At 46.3% G+C, this 21,773-nt stretch overlaps 2 protein-coding genes across 2 annotated transcripts; both read left to right on the top strand.

Annotated features, from left to right (window-relative positions):
* The first annotated feature begins 17,410 nt into the window (after positions 1-17,410).
* Positions 17,411-20,102, top strand: LOC143363342 (uncharacterized). The gene is made up of 5 exons (XM_076803940.1): positions 17,411-17,541; positions 17,613-18,302; positions 18,369-18,474; positions 18,545-19,960; positions 20,061-20,102. Exons 1-5 carry the CDS (start codon positions 17,411-17,413, stop codon positions 20,100-20,102), a joined length of 2,385 nt encoding a protein of 794 aa, XP_076660055.1.
* A 71-nt stretch (positions 20,103-20,173) lies between these two features.
* Positions 20,174-20,968, top strand: LOC143363340 (uncharacterized). The gene has a single exon (XM_076803939.1). The coding sequence runs from the start codon at positions 20,186-20,188 to the stop codon at positions 20,966-20,968; it is 783 nt and encodes a 260-aa protein (XP_076660054.1). The 5' UTR covers positions 20,174-20,185.
* The last annotated feature ends 805 nt before the right edge of the window (positions 20,969-21,773 follow it).

Below are 21,773 nucleotides of genomic sequence, written 5' to 3'. Positions count from 1 at the left end.
GGTAGGATCCGGACGGATTATCTCATCCGAAAAAAGTAATTGTTATAGGTCATATAACATATAAAATATAAGGGAAAGTTAAACCGAAAAACTATTTATTTTAATTCTCTCGTAATGAAATTAGACCATTTATAACGTATTATAAATTTATTTTGAGATAGAGTTCTCTCGCAATTCGAATAGTAAAGAGCTACAAGGTGCGGGTCGATATATCGGCTCTGGCACTAAAAGGGTTAAAATAGTTATCGCTCTGAGTGGGAGGCGCTCAGTTGCGCACAATACGATTGCGCACGTACACATTGCGCACATATCTTTTGGACACAGTATGATTGGACACAAGAAGAATCGGAAACGTTTCAATTGCGCACACGAAAAATCGGACACATCTCAATTGCGCACAAATAGAATTGGAAACATATTTATTGCGCACACATAAAACTGGACACAAGCGAATCGCGAACAAATAGAAATGCGCACACTAATTTTAGACAGTGATGGAAATGCGGCCAAGTCGTGATTAATTTCGGATTATGTGCGCTTGATGTTAAGTATCAAATCCATGTTTAGGATTTCCTGTGATGAATCTGTAAAATTAACCGAAACTAATTAATATTTGAAGTGTTAAAATGAATGATTTTTAGAGTCTGTAGTAAATGTTAGGGTTAGGGTTAGGGTTAGTTGTTAGGGTTATTTGTTCGCAATTCGCTTGTGTCCAGTTTTATCTGTGCGCAATAAATATGTTTCCAATTCTATTTATGCGCAATTGAGATGTGTCCGATTCTTCGTGTGCGCAATTGAAACGTGACCAATTCTTCTTGTGTCCAATCATACTGTGTCCAAAAGATATGTGCGCAATGTGTACGTGCGCAATCGTATTGAGCGCAACTGAAGGCCTCTCGCTCTGAGTGTCCCAATATTACTGTGAGCGACTATATTTGTTTTGTTTCTTTTTCTGTGTGGTGCAGCAGAATACTAGTGCAAAGTTAGCAGAATACTAGTGTTCGTCTGTGTTTGAAGTAGACAACTATTGTTGGGTTAGGTTTTGAGTACTTTTTGACGTCATTATGTGTTATTAAAAAACAAAACAAAAACCATTATTTATTAACCGAAATCTAAACCAAACTCAAAACCCAACCCAAACCTAACTCAAAAATTAATCTAAATGCAATCCAAACCTAACCCAATCTGATTTTTATAACATCGTTATTCGGATCTGGTCAACAACTACCACAAAATACAGTCAGTCAAAAAAGTCTCCGTACAGAGACTGTGAGCGTGTAAATTTATTTCCTTTGTTAACGGTTCAGCTGAATGTTTACAAATAACTCTCAAGGAAACACTCTATGGTTAAGTACAATTTAGTTGCTTGGCTGTTAGCAAGAATAAAAGACGTTTTCGCGAAATAATTTCTCCGAAATGGAAGTACCACTTGCGACCAGAGATTTAACTATAAAATTAAGAGAAGATGGATTATCTATTAGAAAAATGGGTCAAATAGTAAAAAGGACAAATTCTTCAGTACAATATATTCTTGAGAAATACGCAAAAACTAAATCTATTAAAAGTTTAAAACGTACAGGTCGACCACAGAAATTAGAAACTAATCATAAACGTGCAATCCTACGAACAATTCGTTGTGATCCACAAACGAGTGCACCAAAATTGGCCAGAATGAGAGAAAATGATTATAATATAAAAGTAGTGCCCGAAACTATTCGAAATGTTATAAGAAAGGCTGGATACAACAACGGTCTTGTACAACCAGGACAAAACCGTTCGTAGGCGTTCGGAGGCGTGCGAGCCCTCCCCGGATTGGCTCGGCGGCCAGGGTTCTTTGGGGAGGGGATAAGGTGGTTAATAAAGTACGCGTGCTCTTAGTAAAAATGAAAAGAGTTTATTTTATTCTAAGGTTGCTCGGGATTTCCCGTAGGGCGGCTGTCGGTCCGCCTCTCGGCTGGTCTATAGTAACAAATGAGGGTGGATACCCGATCAATAACCCGACAGAATAACCCCAAAGAGTGATACAATAGAATAATTAACCTAAGCGATTTACCTTAATAATTACGGAAACTTAACCTATACGTGAGGAGCAACGGAGCTCCGAATCGGCGGAGCGAGACAGGTTCTCGTAACGGGGACGGAATCCCGACGGAGCGTCGCCCACCGGTGGACGACGGAGTAAATGAACGGTGTGAGGTTCGGTCGCGAGCAACGTGGCTCCGAAATGCCTCGTGGCTACGGCACGCGGAGCGCCGAATTCTCGGCGATGGTGTTCGGGAACCTCCGCGGCTCAGCAGGTGTTCGTGAATTGTGTCGTGTTCCTTTGTCGGCTGAGCTCGCGGGGCGCAGAGAATTTCGTCTACGGATCGGCGGGACGCCCCGTTTGTCGTCCCCGATCCACCGCGGCACGAATTCGTACGTACGGACGTAGACCCAATACGTACCGCTCGATGCCAGCGTGGTTACTCGTCCTCGGTAGTACACCGCGGGACGAGCTCCGCACGCTGCTGCGGCGGGTCGAAGACTAAATTCGCGGTGCGCGAGGCACGATCGCGGATCGGAAGACAGGAATACTGGATTCGGGAGCGGGTCACGAGGAGTGGGGAGAACGGGGCGGAGTGTCGCAACGACGGTGCACTGAAAAGTACTGCCGCCTCCGCGACCGCCTCCCAGGGCTTGCTCGCGGTTTCGGCTTTCTTCGTACGGGACGTAGACCCGCTTACGCTTACGGCCGATCCCGGCGCTTCCTCGTGTTTGCTCGGTCGTAAACCGTGGCTCGCACGTATCCACGCGGCTGCGAGAAGTCCTGGCCTGGGGTGTTACCCCGAGAGCTGCTCCAGGCCAACTCCGCTCTCGGTGGATTTCGTCGCGATCTTTATAGCCCGATCGCGGACCTCGTGTGCTCGTTCGCGAATCGTCGGCATTCGCCGTTTGGTCCGAGCTCGGGCCGAATTCGCGAATTGGCGTGCGGCGGGTTCCCGACGCTGATTGGCGCCTGGTCCGTAACTGCGGAGTCGCAACGAGACTCCGAATACGTCTCGTTGCAAAGGTAATAAAAGAAAACGTTTGGATTTGCAAAGGCACACGTTAATAAGGATCAAAGCTTTTGGAATAATGTTATATTTAGTGATGAATGTAAATTTACTATTTTTACTTCGGATGGAAATGTTAAAGTGTGGAGAAAACCAAATGAACAGATGAAACTCAAAAATTTATTCCCATCGTTTAAACACGGAGGCGGCAGCGTAATGGTGTGGGGGTGTATGAGTGCAGCAGGAGTGGGAAATTTAGTCTTTATTGAGGGTATAATGGATCAGCATAAATATTTGAACATTTTGAAAGAAAATTTAAAAACCAATGCCAGAAAATTTGTAACCGTATCGATTACATATCGATCAAGCAACGCGTTGCCTGAGTGACGCGGGCCCCCACCACAGCGTTCCGCGTCGTCCTGCTGTCCTTTTCGTAACAAAGGATCGCAGGATCTCCCACTAATAAGTATGCGCAAGCATCGATCCCCACTCGATAGCGATCGAAGGAGGTCGATGCGAGCGATAGATCCAGCACTCTACGTCTAGGCGCGATCGGGCGAACACGCGGATCCGGGAAGATCCCATAAACTCGGTACGCGGCGGTGAGAGTCAAACCGACTCGGGAACGATAGTCAAACCGACGACGTTGCCCTCGCCTCGCGCACACCTCAAACCGAGGAGCTGGTCGTGCAAACCGCACGACAGCAAATAAACATCATAGTAATCCAGGTGAGGTGACGAGACGAGGATAACGTGTCAATCCCGAGTGTCTTCCATCTTTGAGAATATCGTGTCGTAGTCCACGTACGGGTTAGTGCAGTAGAAGTTACCTCCCCGATACCGGAAGGCGTCTTAACCCACTGAAAGTGACGATTGATGCAATCCTCAGGGTCGGAAGAGTAACGGACGCTTGGTACTCGTCGCCATACTTGTACTCTTCCTGAGAAATCAGCCGAGTGAGAGTGTGCTGCGACGGCCCTCCGGGAATCGCGAATAACGCGTCGTGATACGCATACGGGTTAGTACAGTGGAAGTTACCTCCCCGATACCGGAAAGCATCATAACCCACTGAAAGTGACGATTGATGCAATCCTCAGGGTCAGAAGAGTAACGGACACTTTGTACTCGTCGCCATACTTGTACTCTTCCTGAGAAATCAGCCGAGTGCGAGTGTGCTGCGACGGCCCTCCGGGAATCACGAACATCGCGTCGTGATACGCGTACGGGTTAGTGCGGTTGAAGTCACCTCCCCGACACCGGAAGGCATCGTAACCCGCTACAAGCGACGATCGATGCAATCCTCAGGGTCGGAAGAGTGACGGACACTTTGTACGCGTCGCCACACTTGTACTCTTCCTGAGAAATCAGCCGAGTGCGGGGGTGCTGCGACGGCCCTCCGGGATCACGAGTATCGCGTTGTGATCCGCGTACGGGTTAGTGCGGTTGAAGTCACCTCCCCGACACCGGAAAGCATCGTAACCCACTACCAGTGACGATCGATGCGATCCTCAGGGTCGGAAGAGTGACGGACACTTTGTACGCGACGCCACACTTGCACTCTTCCTGAGAAATCAGCCGAGTGCAAGTGTGCTGCGGCGGCCCTCCGTCAATCGGGTAAATCGTGACGCGTTCACATCCGTCGAAAGACCGTCACGAAATCATAAAAGAATACCGAACGCGAATCGCGCTATCGAGCCGAAACATCTAGGCGTAGAGGCCATTGAAATCAAACGAGCGCACCACCACGGTGATGATTTATATAATAGAGCTTAATGAAATGGGCGAATATTAAACTAGAATTGTATACTCAATAGAATTTAAAGTCGTACTGCGTCACGCGAACGCATAAACAAATTGTAAAGCATTAAGGACAAAATATACTGTCATTCTACCTCCCACATCATCTCCGATTGATTTAAAAGTAGATAGAACCTCTCCGTCTCACAGACACGAACCGAGCTATCCAAGGGTGGTAACCGTCCCTTGATTCAAGAAGTGTGATCATTGCCGATCACGCACAGGAAGCGTTGAAAGATAAAATAAACGGTTACATATTTGGCGCCCGAACAGGGACGGCGAGGTTCAGGTACATTAAACCAATCGGAATTGACCTTAAACATGTCAACTGAAACTCGAGCAAGGTCGCGGAAAAATCCGGGGACACCAGTCGTTGTGAGAAATATCGAGTCAGGTTCCGGGACAAACGTAGTTTCTCCGCCAAAAGACCAACTTGACGACCACCTTGACGCGATGAGTATAGAGCAGTTGCGCGATTTGATTCGCGACTTACGATCAAAAATTTCGCGACAGGACGAACGAATCCTCCAACTCGAGGTTAAGCTCGCCGCGGGGATGGGTATGCACGTTGAAAACGCGGAAGCCCGTGCACAAATTGCTGACTGGAAACTCGCAGTAGAATCACGATTAGATCGCGAAATAGAGGCCAACAAAAAACGCGAACAAGAACTCGATGCGAGGTTAGCCGAAATCAGGGAAACCATGATTAGCAACGACGAGTTATACGACAGGATTAGTGCGCACAAGCGCGAGATGCGAGATTGGAGGCGCGAAATAGAAACACGAATTGACCGCGAATCACTGCTGGCCGCAGAGATCGAGGAGCGTCTCCGTAAGGAGATGCACGACGGCTTCGACGAAGTTCTCGCGCTGTCGGAGATACCACGCCGCGTTGCCTCACATGAAGATGCAAGAGAACCTCATTCTCGTGAGCAACGCATCGAACAACACATCTCAAGAGGGATGAACCGTCCACGCGTCTCCATCCAGCCAGAGGCTCCCAATAACCGATGGCAAGCGTACGAATCCACGAGGTTAGAGGCATCGCAATTTGCCGCATCAAGGCCATTCGCCGTAAAACCCAAACTCCCAGTGTTCGAGGGAAAAGCTACGGAAAAACTTCCGAGGTTTCTCCGCGAGATGCGGCAATTCATCGAGGCCGCACGAGTGCCAGACGATGAGCTAAAGTTTATCATTACGCAGGCACTAAAAGGGGTGGCAAGCGAATGGTGGGACATAGTCACCGAACAAGTGACTTCGTGGAATCATTTTTCCCGACTATTCCTCGAACGATTTTGGAGCACGGCCATCCAAAGAAAAATAAAGGATAACCTCGATTCCGGTGTATATCGCCCAGAACCCGGATTGACACGCGTGGCGTATGCCATGAGGTTGATCGGAAGCGCACGTGACCTCGTACCACGACCTGCTGACGAGGAAATCGTATTGTCTCTTGCCCGACATTTTACGCAAGCAGTGGACGACTGCGTTTTGGGACAGAACATAAATACCATCGATTCGTTCTTGGCTTTATTAGAACGATTCGATAATGGCGGAACGGTCAACAGGCAGCGGACGAACGAAAGACAATCTGGCGAAAAGGAATGGATTCCACGTCCGAGCTACGAACCACCACCCCGGAGCCAAACATACGGGTCGAGCGGGCCGCGCCCGCAGTCCAACGAAACTAGCCAACGACCTTCAAGGGAACCTCAGCGTCAAATGGGCGAGTATCAACGCAGGGCGCCAGAAATCCCACGTCCATCTAGGGAAAATTATTCACAGCAAGAGCGGCGTCCCGAGGGTCGAAATCAGGAGGATCGACGATGGAATCCTCGCCCGACTCACATTCGAGCGGCGCAGGTAGAGGAAGAAAACCCTGAAGAAGGCATTGGAATTGGTGAAGAAGAAATATCCATCTCGGAAAACGAGTAAGGAGGAACTCAGAAGAACATCTGAGCGACTTCCCCACTCAGATAAGAGCCACCTCCAAGGAACCATCTAGGGAAGACCTCTGCTTAACAGTTGGATCGATTTTCGGAGACCTCCGACGTGACCTCACCAACGAGGAATGTCACCAATCAAGACCAGTCCTAGGGACCAATAACAGTCCAGAGGTCTACTTGAAAATCGAGGGCGTTCCCGTTAAAGCTCTCGTCGATACAGGCAGCACCGTAACAGCTATGTCAGAAGAATGGTACCTGAAACATCAAGGTCACTTGAAGAAGTGCCCCATGCTACCAGTCTCGGGAGCAGTCGTAATTGGAGCAACGGGCAGTAAATCAGCCCGACTGAAAAAACAAATATGGGTAACCATCACGCACCCAGAGGTTGCATTAGAAGCTCCGGTAGTAATCGTTCCCGGACTAATCTGTGATCTGATCATAGGCGTAGACACGTTACGAAAGTCAAAGGCTACGATCGACTTTGCAAATGACACACTAATAATATCAACCGACAGAACAGGAGTCGTCATCAAGATGAATCAAGAAAGTGCCGAAACGGAAGCGCTCAGAACAATAAAAGGTTCTGTCACGCGTCAAGACAATCTAACATCATTGGAAGCCGTTCAAGCAACTCCCCGGCAAAAGAAAGAACTGCAACGGGTGATCGAGTCCTTTCCCCGAGTTTGGAAAGAGGAGATAGGACGTCTTACGTGCTATGAACATCACCTGCACGTAAAGGCGGACACCCCGTATTTTTGCAGGACATATCCCACACCACTAAAATATCTAGAGGCGGCCGATGCGGAGATACAAAGAATGCTGGACAATAACATCATACAACCCAGCAAGAGCCCGTATATCAATCCAGTGGTTCCCGTATTAAAAAAGAACGGATCGCTCCGTCTATGTCTGGACGCCAGAATGCTGAATCAAGCTCTTGTTGACGACCACGAAATGTCAGAAACACCGGATGCAATCTTCCAACGCTTCAAGAAGGTGGATTTTCTCACAAGTCTCGATCTAACGAGCAGCTTCTGGCAAATTTCACTAACAAAAGCATCACGAAAGTACACTGCTTTCATGTATCGCGGGAGGTGCTATGAATACGTAGTAACACCGTTTGGCCTCAAGACAAGCAGTGCAAGTCTGGTCAGAGCCCTACGGCGGGTACTTGAAGGAATGGAGGGCTTCGTGGTGAACTTCATTGATGATATCTTATGCTTCTCAAGAACATTCGAAGAGCACATGCAACACCTGACGACCTTGTTGGAGCGATTGGAGGCGCACAACCTTACTGTCAACTTGGATAAATGTCACTTTATGAGACGAGAAATCAAATTCCTCGGCCACGTCTTGTCGGCAGAAGGATTGAAACAAGATCCGGAAAAACTCGCAGCAATTCGAGAATTTCCGGTACCACGAAACGTAAAACAGCTACGTGGATTTCTCGGACTCATAAATTACTACAGCAAGTTCACGGACAAGCATGCTGATGTCACAACACCATTACTGACCCTCTTAAAAAAGGGAAAACGATGGTCATGGAACGAGGCACAAGAGGCAGCGCTCGAAAAAGCGAAGCAAATTTTCTGTAAAGAAGTGGCACTGCAATATGCGGACGCCAGCAGAGAATTTTACCTGGCCACCGACGCGAGCTTCGTTGCAGTCGGAGCCGTGATCGAGCAGCGAGACGCGACGGGAAATCTGCGGCCAGTAGCATTCGCGAGTCGAACGTTGAAAGGACCAGAATTAACGTATTTTACCACCGAAAAAGAATTATTAGCGATAGTCTGGGCATTGGGAAAGTTTAGATCCTATGTATATGGTGCAAAAATAATACTGTTAACTGACCACAAGGCAATCACTTTCCTAATGAGCAGTAAGCTATTAAACCAGCGTCTCACGCGGTGGATTTTGTCAATTCAAGATTACCGCGTCGAAATTCGGTACCGACCGGGCAAGGAAAACATCCCAGCAGACGTAATGAGCCGGTCGTATAACGAGTCAGACAAAGACAACGTAGGCCGCGAAACTCGAGTACCCATCCTCGCCGCGGTGGCGCAAGCCATGTCCACGAAACTCGCAAAGGCGCTTAAAAGTTTGTCTAATTGGCAACAGGGGGACGACAGGATCCGCGCGATTATAGAAAAGTATTCCCGGCAGGATAAATGTACCATCAAAAGGTATAGAATCCACGAGAATACTTTATATCACGTGGATCGGACCGGTAAAGTCAGGGCCGTGATTCCCGCTCAGCTGCGTGACCGACTAATTACGGAAGTGCATGAAATATACGCGCATCTCGGTAGCGACAAAACCATAGCACTTGTTGCTGAAAGTTTTTATGTTCCAAAACTTCACCGATATGCGCGTAAATTGATAGCTACGTGCGATATTTGTCAACGTGTTAAAATTCCAACACATGCTTTGCATTTCGATCTGCAAACAATTTTGCCCAAAAAGCCACTAGAGATCGTTTCAATAGACTACTATGGTCCATTACCAACATCAAGGGGAGGTGTAAAATATATCTTAGTAATTGAAGAACTATTTACTAAGTTCGTTAAGCTCTATTCTGTTAAAAACGCGACGACGGCAATAACGCTCACGCGCATCTTTAAAAACTACATCCCGCAATATGGTAAGCCACAGAAAATGCTGACGGACCATGGGACCCAATTCACCTCTAAAAAGTGGACACAGAGGTTACACGAAGAAGGGATCCAACACATATTATCATCGGTTAGACATCCTCAAAGTAACCCTGTCGAGAGAGTGAATCGCGAAATTGGGCGAATATTCCGCACGCTAGCGGCAAAGGCACATACATCGTGGGCCATATGGGTGAAAGTGGTGGAAACCTGCTGTAACGAGGTGATACACGACAGTACGGGTTTCACGCCGATGGAGCTCCTTCTGGGAAAACCGCCCACACGACCATGGACCAAATGGTTTATTCAAGAAGAACTGAGCGACGGAACAGTGGAACAAAAATTGCAACTAGCATTCCGTAATGTGTCACGAAAGGCGCGTAAACGATGCGAACGAGCAAACAAGGGTAGGACGCACGTACAATTTGACATCGGTGACACTGTCCTGCTAAGAACGAATCCCATTTCAAACGCCGTTGAGCGAGAAGTCGCAAAGTTCTTCCACCTATACGAAGGACCGTACGAGGTGAAAGAGAGAAAAGGTCCCGCGACGTACGTTCTGCGACGCCCGCAGACAGGAGCTATCAGAGGCACATTCCACGCGACAAGTCTCCGGCAATATCATCGGCCAGACAAGGAAGCACATAACGTAAACACAACAGGTACGATGCGAACAAAGCCAACGTGCAAAACTAGAGCACCCAGCAGATAAACAGAATTATGTCGAGGCAAGGATTCCAAGAATCCCCAAACCTATGGCCTATAAACACGCGCGGAAACTAACATTGAGACACAGTTCGCAATGGAAAACCAAAACGTAACCGTTGAGAAACGCGAGGTGGGCACGCAGGCCTACGCCTCATGGGCTATGGTATCCAGGCCCACACAAACGGGGATGGATCTCCATTATCACGAAATCCCAGAATTAACGATACCGACAATAGTACCGCGGCCCTGGTCCATCGGTCGTGGATCCCGGTATCGTGGCGGCGTGGCCACGCAAGCCACGCTACGAAAAACTCACGCACGGGTACAAACACCGAAGAAGGGTCCGTTAACTGGGACCACTAGGGTCAGTCACCAGATTAAACCCTCCACAACGGCTGGTCCGTCAACGCCGGTGAAGGAATTAGACCTCTCGTGGGAGGTAATCCCACAGGATAACGACAACCATCGCCAGCCGCATGCAGCGGAACTCAGCCCGGGGCTTCCTCCGGAGTCTTCAAAGGAAAACCTGGATTTCTCCTGGGACCAGGTGGAAGACTACGAGGTGGAGGTAGCCGACCTGGATCCCAACGACCCACTCGGCCTCCTCCCGCTCACGGAAGAGCTCATCCACGAGCTGCTAGAATCACCACGAAACGATAAGCGATAAAAAAAGAAAAATAATTAGTTTTTTTTTTCTTTTCGTTTTACTCTTAGTTATATAAGTTAATATAAATTTTAAGGTACGTGCAAAAGAGCCCGTTTGCTCAAGGCAATATTATAAAGGCAAGCCAAGGTAATATTACTTTTTTTTGTTAAATTTCAAAGCAGTATATTTTCTTTTCTCTCCTTCTGTTGTTACATTAAGCGTAAAGGGATGCGCAAAAGAAATGTCTTTTTTTTGTTTGTTGGTGACACATAGAAATTTTTAGTTATTGTTTTGATTAAGGGTGCGCAAAAGAACGTCAGTATGCTCGTTTACTCAAGTCAATATTATTTTATTAATTCTCAAAACAATATATTTTTTTTTCTCCTTTTTTCCGTTATGTTACATCAAGTTTGAGTGGGAACGCAAAATAAAAATTTTCTTTTAAGAGTCCTCGTTTGGTCAAGTAAATATTATTTAGTTAAATGTCAGAGCAATATATTTTCCTTTCGTTTTCAAGAACTTTGTTTGTTTATACATCGCGACTGCAGTGCATCTAGACTGCGTTCCTGCGACTGCAGTCGCGAATTCAGTGGGGGGGGGGGGGCATATGTAACCGTATCGATTACATATCGATCAAGCAACGCGTTGCCTGAGTGACGCGGGCCCCCACCACAGCGTTCCGCGTCGTCCTGCTGTCCTTTTCGTAACAAAGGATCGCAGGATCTCCCACTAATAAGTATGCGCAAGCATCGATCCCCACTCGATAGCGATCGAAGGAGGTCGATGCGAGCGATAGATCCAGCACTCTACGTCTAGGCGCGATCGGGCGAACACGCGGATCCGGGAAGATCCCATAAACTCGGTACGCGGCGGTGAGAGTCAAACCGACTCGGGAACGATAGTCAAACCGACGACGTTGCCCTCGCCTCGCGCACACCTCAAACCGAGGAGCTGGTCGTGCAAACCGCACGACAGCAAATAAACATCATAGTAATCCAGGTGAGGTGACGAGACGAGGATAACGTGTCAATCCCGAGTGTCTTCCATCTTTGAGAATATCGTGTCGTAGTCCACGTACGGGTTAGTGCAGTAGAAGTTACCTCCCCGATACCGGAAGGCGTCTTAACCCACTGAAAGTGACGATTGATGCAATCCTCAGGGTCGGAAGAGTAACGGACGCTTGGTACTCGTCGCCATACTTGTACTCTTCCTGAGAAATCAGCCGAGTGAGAGTGTGCTGCGACGGCCCTCCGGGAATCGCGAATAACGCGTCGTGATACGCATACGGGTTAGTACAGTGGAAGTTACCTCCCCGATACCGGAAAGCATCATAACCCACTGAAAGTGACGATTGATGCAATCCTCAGGGTCAGAAGAGTAACGGACACTTTGTACTCGTCGCCATACTTGTACTCTTCCTGAGAAATCAGCCGAGTGCGAGTGTGCTGCGACGGCCCTCCGGGAATCACGAACATCGCGTCGTGATACGCGTACGGGTTAGTGCGGTTGAAGTCACCTCCCCGACACCGGAAGGCATCGTAACCCGCTACAAGCGACGATCGATGCAATCCTCAGGGTCGGAAGAGTGACGGACACTTTGTACGCGTCGCCACACTTGTACTCTTCCTGAGAAATCAGCCGAGTGCGGGGGTGCTGCGACGGCCCTCCGGGATCACGAGTATCGCGTTGTGATCCGCGTACGGGTTAGTGCGGTTGAAGTCACCTCCCCGACACCGGAAAGCATCGTAACCCACTACCAGTGACGATCGATGCGATCCTCAGGGTCGGAAGAGTGACGGACACTTTGTACGCGACGCCACACTTGCACTCTTCCTGAGAAATCAGCCGAGTGCAAGTGTGCTGCGGCGGCCCTCCGTCAATCGGGTAAATCGTGACGCGTTCACATCCGTCGAAAGACCGTCACGAAATCATAAAAGAATACCGAACGCGAATCGCGCTATCGAGCCGAAACATCTAGGCGTAGAGGCCATTGAAATCAAACGAGCGCACCACCACGGTGATGATTTATATAATAGAGCTTAATGAAATGGGCGAATATTAAACTAGAATTGTATACTCAATAGAATTTAAAGTCGTACTGCGTCACGCGAACGCATAAACAAATTGTAAAGCATTAAGGACAAAATATACTGTCATTCTACCTCCCACATCATCTCCGATTGATTTAAAAGTAGATAGAACCTCTCCGTCTCACAGACACGAACCGAGCTATCCAAGGGTGGTAACCGTCCCTTGATTCAAGAAGTGTGATCATTGCCGATCACGCACAGGAAGCGTTGAAAGATAAAATAAACGGTTACATATTACATCTTGAAGAGTCGTTTATCTTCCAGCTGATCACTAATTAACAAATTATGAATAATAGTGTTACATGTACGGAGACTTTTTTGACCTCGTTTTCGTTGAGTTTTACTTTTGCCTTTGTTTATTTGTTAACAAATAAATGTAATATAGCTTTTTTTGCACTGTTAATAAATGTTATGTTTGTGAACATAATAACGCAAGAATTATTTATTTATTACCATTTCCTTTAAAATTATGCAACTTTAAATAAATTCTTGTACGGTGTACGGAGACATTTTTGACTGACTGTTAGAGATTTATCGAGGAATCGAGAGGAGGCGGACGGGGTTCGCAAACTTCGAACTCAAATCTAACCTTTTTATATATATCTCTGTATTTTTAACCATGTTCGGTAACGAACAACACTGTACAAAACTGTAAATACACGACTCAGAGGAGTGGATCAACGGCGCGTGCGCGACGTCGTTCCTGCGTCCCCTCCCGCGCCCCGCGAGTCCCGGGTGGATCGAGCAGCTCGGTGGCCCTCGCGGGCCGCGCGGGGGACGGGCGTCAGGAGCGATCGATCTAACGGCCGATCAACGCAGTCTTTCTGTATTATCGACAATCGACAGGTCTCAAGCGTGTTTATCTCTGTATTCCTTGCGATCCTCGTTTCGTCGGACTTTTTCCTGACACTCTGTTTCTGCGAACTGACGGTAATCTTTCAACACCGTGAAAGATCCGAAGAGTTCGTAACACTGACTGTATATAAAAGTCTATAATTTTTAGTAAAGTAAAATTCAGCTGATAATTAAGAAACCAAACCTTCATCATCACTTATGTATTTAAAAAATAAATAGAAAGGTGACTATGTTAGCCATCCGGTCGCTGCTGGTAACGCACGCCGGCCGTCCGAGGCTGTACATATATCGCGGTGCAGCATTTACTTCAAATAATTTTAATTTTGTCAATGTTAAAGTGTTAAAGTGCTTTTTCGACAACTGGACCATGAAAGGGATATTTGGAGCTATCTCCTTATTTTTTCAAATTTCTCTCATTTTCATCAGTTTGTTAGTTGTAGTCTTATAATTTATTATAATGTGTTTATAGTAAATAATTCATTTAAATGTAAATTAGAACAGAACACGACTTCGAAAATAGTTTGTCGCTAAATGATGATTGTTTGGTTTCTTATTTATTTGAAAAGTTCACACGGTATATGGATTGTTTGTCACTTACCTATTCAGCTGTAATCTTCTTCTGTTGTATCTTTTCGTTGAGATGCGAAGCTTTTTGGACGATGCAGTCGCCTTGAATGCTAGCTTGGCCGCCGTTTTTCCCGCGTGCTTAGCAGAAGACGAAATACCAGACTCCATTTTTCCACAGTTTTCACACTTTTTCACAAAAACTCCAAACTATACACACTCCCGCTGACAGGCCAGTTCTGGCATAAAGCGTAATAAATAAAAAAAAAAAACTACACACACTCGCGTCACCACAAGTCCGTACACTTATCTTTCCGCGCTGTGTATAAATTGTTTAACAAATGAAACAGGAGTGATTCGCACGCGATACGAATGCGTTCCTGTCCATCAGTAAACTGAACGAAACAAACAACGCCTCAATTAGCTGTTGCCAGTTGCGTCATCGCCCCCCCCCCCCCCCGCTACCATCAAATGTGACTTGGCGACGCTTGAACCTACCCCACTGATTCCGTTGGTGCACCAACGTTCCGTTGGTCTTTCGCTGTTGATTTGTTTATCTGTGTATACTGAAATATGTGTTGTATTTTTTAAACAATTTTTTTAATTTTTTCGGTATAGCCACCTACGATGTTCAAAAGTAACCCCCGAATCAAATTGATTTGTAGTCACACCGTGCCGAACAAAAAATTACGATAAAATTCATGGATATTCTACTTACTAGCATACATGAGTGAGATTTTTTTCCGAATTTTAGGTGGAAAAATCGATTTTTACACAAATCCGAAAGCATAAAATGCCCGATTTTATATCAAACTTCTCGGTTGACCCCCTTATAAGTTTCAGAGATACCGGTTTTATAAAAATTTAGTAGTTGGATATTATTGAAACAGTTGTTTTTAATTCTTATCAGAATTTTTGTAAATTGCATGAAAATGAATTTTTTCGTTGCCTTCTTTCCTGTTTACAAGCGTATTATGAGATAATAAACGTTTTTATATTCGGAAAAATAATGCACAAACTTAAAAATGCAATATAAAATATTTTATTTGCCCTATGTTTCAATATATCAACATGACTCCCAACAGTTTCGTCATTTTGAAAATAATATCTAACTACTGAATTTTTATAAAACTTGTATTTCTAAAACTTTGTAACAGACCTGGCCGCGCCAGGCCTGTTCCTAGCCGTACGCGCCCCGAACTCGAACCGCCCCGAATACGACCGACGGATACCGAGATCCGTCGGTACCCGCGAGCGCCCCCCCCCCCCCCCCGCGATCCCCGCACCACCGAACCGATCTTGGTGGGAACCGGAACCCGCCATGATGCGATACCGTCGCGCCGGATGCGTGACGACACCGGAAAACCCGGCCGCGAACCGTACCGCACCGCACCCCCTCGCCTAGCAAGACGAGAGATACGAGCCGGAAAACGCTCTCTTTGGCTTTCCGCCACGTTCGCGTACAGACGTGCTTTTCCGATAAGATCGCTAGCCGCCGATACTGATCGCCCGATCACGACCGGAACCGTTCTCCGCGACGCCGAGAAGCCGAACGTTAACCCGAGCCGCTAGCGTATATTCTGTCCGCGGAATTATAACCGCGAGTGATGCCGAAGTATCCGCGCGAGTAGGTAGTCTATGCCGGTTCTAACTCAATAAGCGAGGGTGGTCATTTTCTAGCGGGGTTAGGGGGGGGGTAATCGCGCGGGGCGTGGCGTCATCGCTGCCTTATCGGGCGGGGCGTGACGTTATCGCTGCCTTATCATTTCCGCCGGCGGCCATTATGCCGTCGGCCATTTTTATTATATTTGGCGTTATCGCTGCCTTATCATTTCCGCCGGCGGCCATTATGTCGTCGGCCATTTTTATTATATTTGGCGGGAGATTGTTTAACTCTTGCCGTCGGCCATTTTTATTATATTTGGCGGGAAATTGTTTAGCTCTTGCCGTCGGCCATTTTTATTATATTTGGCGTTATCGCTGCCTTATCATTTCCGCCGGCGGCCATTATGTCGTCGGCCATTTTTATTATATTTGGCGGGAGATTGTTTAGCTCTTGCGGACGGCCATTTTTCCCGACCGCCATTTTTATTATAGTATTTGGACGGGAGATAGAGAGACTGTTTCTCTCGCTCTTACGTCTTCTTACCGCACAGCCATTTATTCGCTCTTGCCGGCGGCCATTTTTGCCGTCGGCCATTTTTATTATATTTGGGCCACCATTTTATTATGTTTGGCGGGAGATGGAGGGACTGTTTTTCCCGCTCTTACGTCTTCTTACCGCACAGCCATTTATTCGCTCTTGCTGCCGGCCACTTTTATTATATTTGGCCGACCATTTTTATTATGCCGGCGACCATTTTTATTATATTTGACCGGTCATTTTTATTATGCCGGCGACCATTTTTATTATATTTGACCGGTCATTTTTATTATATTTGACCGGTCATTTTTATTATATTTGGCGGGAGATAGAGAGACTGTTTCTCTCTCGCTCTTGCATCTTCTTACTAATTTTCGCGAGATGACGTCTCTCGTAGAACCACATCCTTTTGCAATCGCGTCAACGGTTTTTCATTATCACGTGTCAACGGTTTTTTCATTATCACAATGTTTTTAGACCACTTCCTTACGCTATTTATGTTTTGTATGTGTGTATGTGTGTGAATGTATTTTTTCATAATATTACGTATGTGTAAGTGGCAATGAATACGAGACGTAGACGCGAAATTGGAATTGTCTCGGGCGATTCACCATGAAGTTTGCAGAGGTGCCCTCCTTACAAGCTTTAGCCGTGACAAAGTTATTCGAGCGCGATATTCGAAATTACTCCAAGGTGTATCAACGGATTTTCGATCGATATTTTCGCCTTCTATCGTGCAATATTTATTGTGTTTTTCGCGTAAAATTTCCATTCACCGGTGTTCCATACGTAACAGCTTTCGCGTATAAACCGTTGGATTTGTTGCATGAAGTGAGAAACGAGTATATAGATCTTTTACAAGTGTTTGTTTTCTTAAAACCTAAATGGAGATTGAGGGCATACTTGGACAAGGCAGTGCGTCGATATCGTAGAACCGATTACGTTTACGAGGGAACGCTATCATTGAATGAACGATCCATGCCTCTTATCATCTTAACTCCTCCTTTCTTACCGATCAGAAAACGTAAATTATTTTTAACGGATGACGAGGACGAGGACATCGACTACTACCACTATGATAACAACAACAACAACAACAACGACGACGAGTAAAAATGGCAGTTTTATCATTGAAAAACTTGGCTTGGGTTCACGTTTTAAATTTGTATTTGAACGGTAGTTTCTCCGACGAGGAGCCTCGGAAAACGTTGATAGAACGGTTAATGCGAATCGACGCGACGAGTCGCATATGTTTTTTCTACACGAAAAGATTTAGCCAAGTCGTGGCACCATGGCCCGCGATCGATTCACCGTCAAAGATATTGAATATCCTCGAAACGGGCGAACGACGCATCGTGGTGCCGGTTGGATACTGGTCGCTATCGAAGATACTGCATCTAATAGTGAATTGCAACAAGTACCAGCCGTTGCAAGCCGGTTGCAACGTCTCTGTACCTCGAGAGATACAACTGAAGAGAGCGATCGTCAACGTGAAGAGTAACGACGAGGCCTGTTTCTTTTGGGCAGTCGTGGCGGGTCTCTATCCGGTCGAGAAAAACTCGGAGCGTTTCTCTTCTTATCCACATTACCGCACGGTGCTTCGAACCGAAGGATTTCAACTGCCTATGTCGTTTAAGGATATTCGAAAATTTGAACGGGTAAACGACGTTTCCGTGAACGTGTTCGAATGGGTTCGCAAGAAGTGTGGGGCGCTTCATCTGACTGAGAAGAAGCGGAGCAAGCACGCCAATTTGTTGCTTCTACGGGGGAGGAATGATTCGCGCCATCATTACACGTGCATAAGAAATTTGTCGCGATTGGTTTCGTCGCAGCTTAGCAAGGATAGCCATCGCATGTATATTTGCGACCGGTAAGTTGAGAGCATTTTTTTTTCCTTTTCCAGTTAAAGACCATGGTATATTTTTTTCCTTCTCAGATGCTTACAATATTTCCCGTCGCAAGAGAGATTAGACGCTCATACGGTCGATTGCGAACGAATGAACGAATGCGCTCTGACGCTTCCGACCTCGGACCAACTACGCGTACAAAGAACGGGCGCCGTTCGTTATTTACGCCGATTTGGAATGTTTGCTGGAGAAACATGAAGGACAGAGCCGCGGGGCGCGCACGCAGTATCAACATCACCACGCGTTCAGTATTGGTTATTACATGCATTGTGGATACAATGCTTCCCTGTGCGAGTATCGGGCTTGTTCCAGAGAAGAGGGATGCTCGACATGGTTCGCGACAAAGTTGCACGAGTTAAGTTGTAAATTACAGAAGATACTTGATAAAAACGTGTCGATGAGGACATTGACCGAAGCAGAAAAATTAGATTTTCTTACAGCCACGTGTTGCCACGTATGTGAAAAACCGTTCAACGACTGCGACGAAAAAGTGCATGATCATTGTCATATCACGGGCGCGTATCGCGGTCCGGCGCATAACGCTTGTAATTTGAATTATCAATCTTCGTACGTGATACCAGTGGTTTTCCACAATTTGTCCGGTTACGACGCGCATTTTATCATTAAGGAATTGGCAAACGCGTTCAAGGGGAAGATAGACGTGTTACCGCTGACGAAAGAGCGGTACATCTCGTTCACGAAACACGTTGAGAACGACGGGGGGATGGGAAGAGATTACAGGAAGTTGATAAAGTTTCGATTCATCGATTCATTCAAATTCCTGAATTCTAGTCTGGACAAGTTATCCTCGTATTTGGACAAGAGTAAATTGCGCGTCGTACGAGGCGAATTTGCACATCTTTCCGACAGCGATTTCAATCTTTTAACGAGAAAAGGCGTTTTTCCGTACGACTATCTAACGTCGTACGATAAACTAAAAGAGGAGCGATTGCCGCCGCGCGAAGCATTTTACAATCGGTTATGTACCAGCGAGATATCGGACACCGATTATCTTCACGCGATTACGGTTTGGTCTCGTTTCGCTATAAAGACGTTGGGACAGTACAGCGATTTGTATTTAAAATTGGACGTACTGTTGCTGGCAGATGTTTTTGAAAATTTCCGCGAAGACTGTCTCGAGAACTATAAACTCGATCCGGCGCATTATTACACGCTCCCCGGTTTCGCGTGGGACGTGATGTTAAAAATGACAAAGATCGAACTGGATCTGTTCACCGACGTGGACATGCTATTGTTCGTGGAGCGTGGAATACGCGGTGGACTGAGTCAATGTTCTCACAGGTATGCGCGTGCCAATAACAAGTATTTACCGACGTACGATTCGAGCGAGCCGTCCACCTATCTAATGTATTTCGACGTTAATAATTTATACGGTTGGGCCATGTCGCAACCTCTGCCACACAGCGGTTTTCGCTGGGTGGACGAACGGGCGCATATAGATAATTTTAACGTTGAATCTATTCCAATCGACAGTCCCGTAGGATACATTTTGGAGGTGGATTTAGAGTATCCGCGCGAAATTCATGACGCTCACGCGGATCTTCCGTTTTGCCCGAGTCACGACAAGGCGACGGCCGGCTCGAGTCAAAGGAAGTTGCTGGCAACGCTTCGCGATAAGGAGCGATACGTTCTGCATTATCGATATCTGCAGCAAAGTTTGCGACACGGTTTGAAATTAGGGAAAATTTATCGAATTTTAGAGTTTCGACAGTCTCGATGGCTGTACAGCTACATCGATTTGAACACTAAATTACGCACCAACGCGAACAACGATTTTTCAAAAAATTTGTTCAAGCTAATGAATAACGCGGTGTTCGGAAAGACTATGGAGAACGTTCGGAATCACGCGAGCGTGAAATTACTCTCTCGGTGGGACGGTCGACACGGTGTCGAAAGATTGATAGCTAGACCGAATTTTCACAGTTGCACGGTGTTCTCGGAGGATTTCGTTGCGATTCAACTGAAAAAAACGAATATTAAATTTTATAAACCCGTATACATAGGCATGTCCGTATTGGATATATCTAAATGCTGTTTGTACGACTTTCATTATGGCTATATGTATCCAAATTTAAAAGAAAACTGTAAGATTTTATACACGGACACGGACAGCTTGATATACGAGATCGTTTGCGACGACGCGTATGAGCTGTTGAAACGCGATATCAATCGATACGACACGAGCAATTATGCTGAGAACAACGTGTACGGCGTTCCGATCGCGAACAAAAAGATACTGGGTTTGATGAAGGACGAGAACGGTGGCAAAATTATGACGGAATTCGTAGGACTTCGCTCGAAAATGTACGCGACTCGCGTGCGCGACAGCGAGGACGCGTGCTGTGAAACCAAAAAGATAAAAGGCATTAGAACGAATGCCACGGCTAGGGATATAAGTTTCAAAGACTATATCGAGTGCCTTCATAATTATACGGAGAAAAGTGTTAGCAATAATCGTATAATGTCCGTACAGCATCAGGTGTATTCGGTATCCGAAATGAAATTGGCGCTGAGTCCGTACGACGATAAACGATACATTTGCAATAATTTGATCAATACTCTTCCTTGGGGTCATTATAGTATCAACGATGACGTTGATTTCCTATGAAAATAGGAAGTGGTGAAACTATTAGCACGAAGGTCGTTGCAACTGCGTTCTGATTGGAGGAGGGGGACAACTTCCTTTTGAAAAAGGAAGCGGTGAAGCCGTTAGCGAGAAGACCGTTGCAACTGTAGAAATATCAATTATTTTTATCGGTTAAGGAAGTGATAAGGCGATTAAGGTATTGTACAAAACGAGGTGTTTCGAGCGTTACGCTTCAGAAAGTATCACACCCGCGGAGCAGTACATAGTCACGATGCGTCGCAACCAACCGAGCATGGACGAGACGAGAGCCGCCATAGTGGCGAAAAGGCGAAGAAACGTAGTGTAAGTATAGTGAAGATAAAACAGAAAAAAAGTGAATACGTTCAACTTTTTAAAAATATAAAATTGATTGCAGGATTTTTCCACGATCGTCGCGGACACTGCTACCACCACCACCACCACAATCATCACAGTCCTCGTTGGTGACGAGTAGTTCACCAGGTACGAGGATTCTCACCCGAAGATATTCGCTTGCCGGAAATTACTTTAAATGGCTGGAAATTGGCGTGTGCGTCAACGTGGATATTGCTACCGAACTGGTTATTGGAGATAACCGAGGAAACGAAATTGTGATCCCTCAGAACGCATGGATGGAGCTGATGCGTACAAAGGGGTGTTTGAACAACATGCTGTCATCGGCGAAAAACGTGGCACAGCAACAACAACAACAACAAGGAGAACAATATGTAAAGATCGGCGAAAATTTATCATTACGTATAGGGGACCTCGACGGGACGTATCTCATAAAATTATCGAGTCCAACAGT

This window comes from Halictus rubicundus, unplaced genomic scaffold, assembly GCF_050948215.1.
Source record: "Halictus rubicundus isolate RS-2024b unplaced genomic scaffold, iyHalRubi1_principal scaffold0035, whole genome shotgun sequence".
NCBI classification, from domain to species: Eukaryota; Metazoa; Arthropoda; class Insecta; order Hymenoptera; family Halictidae; genus Halictus; species Halictus rubicundus.
The sequence above is the reverse complement of the archived record's forward strand: the minus strand, read 5'-3'. Positions and strand labels throughout refer to the sequence as shown.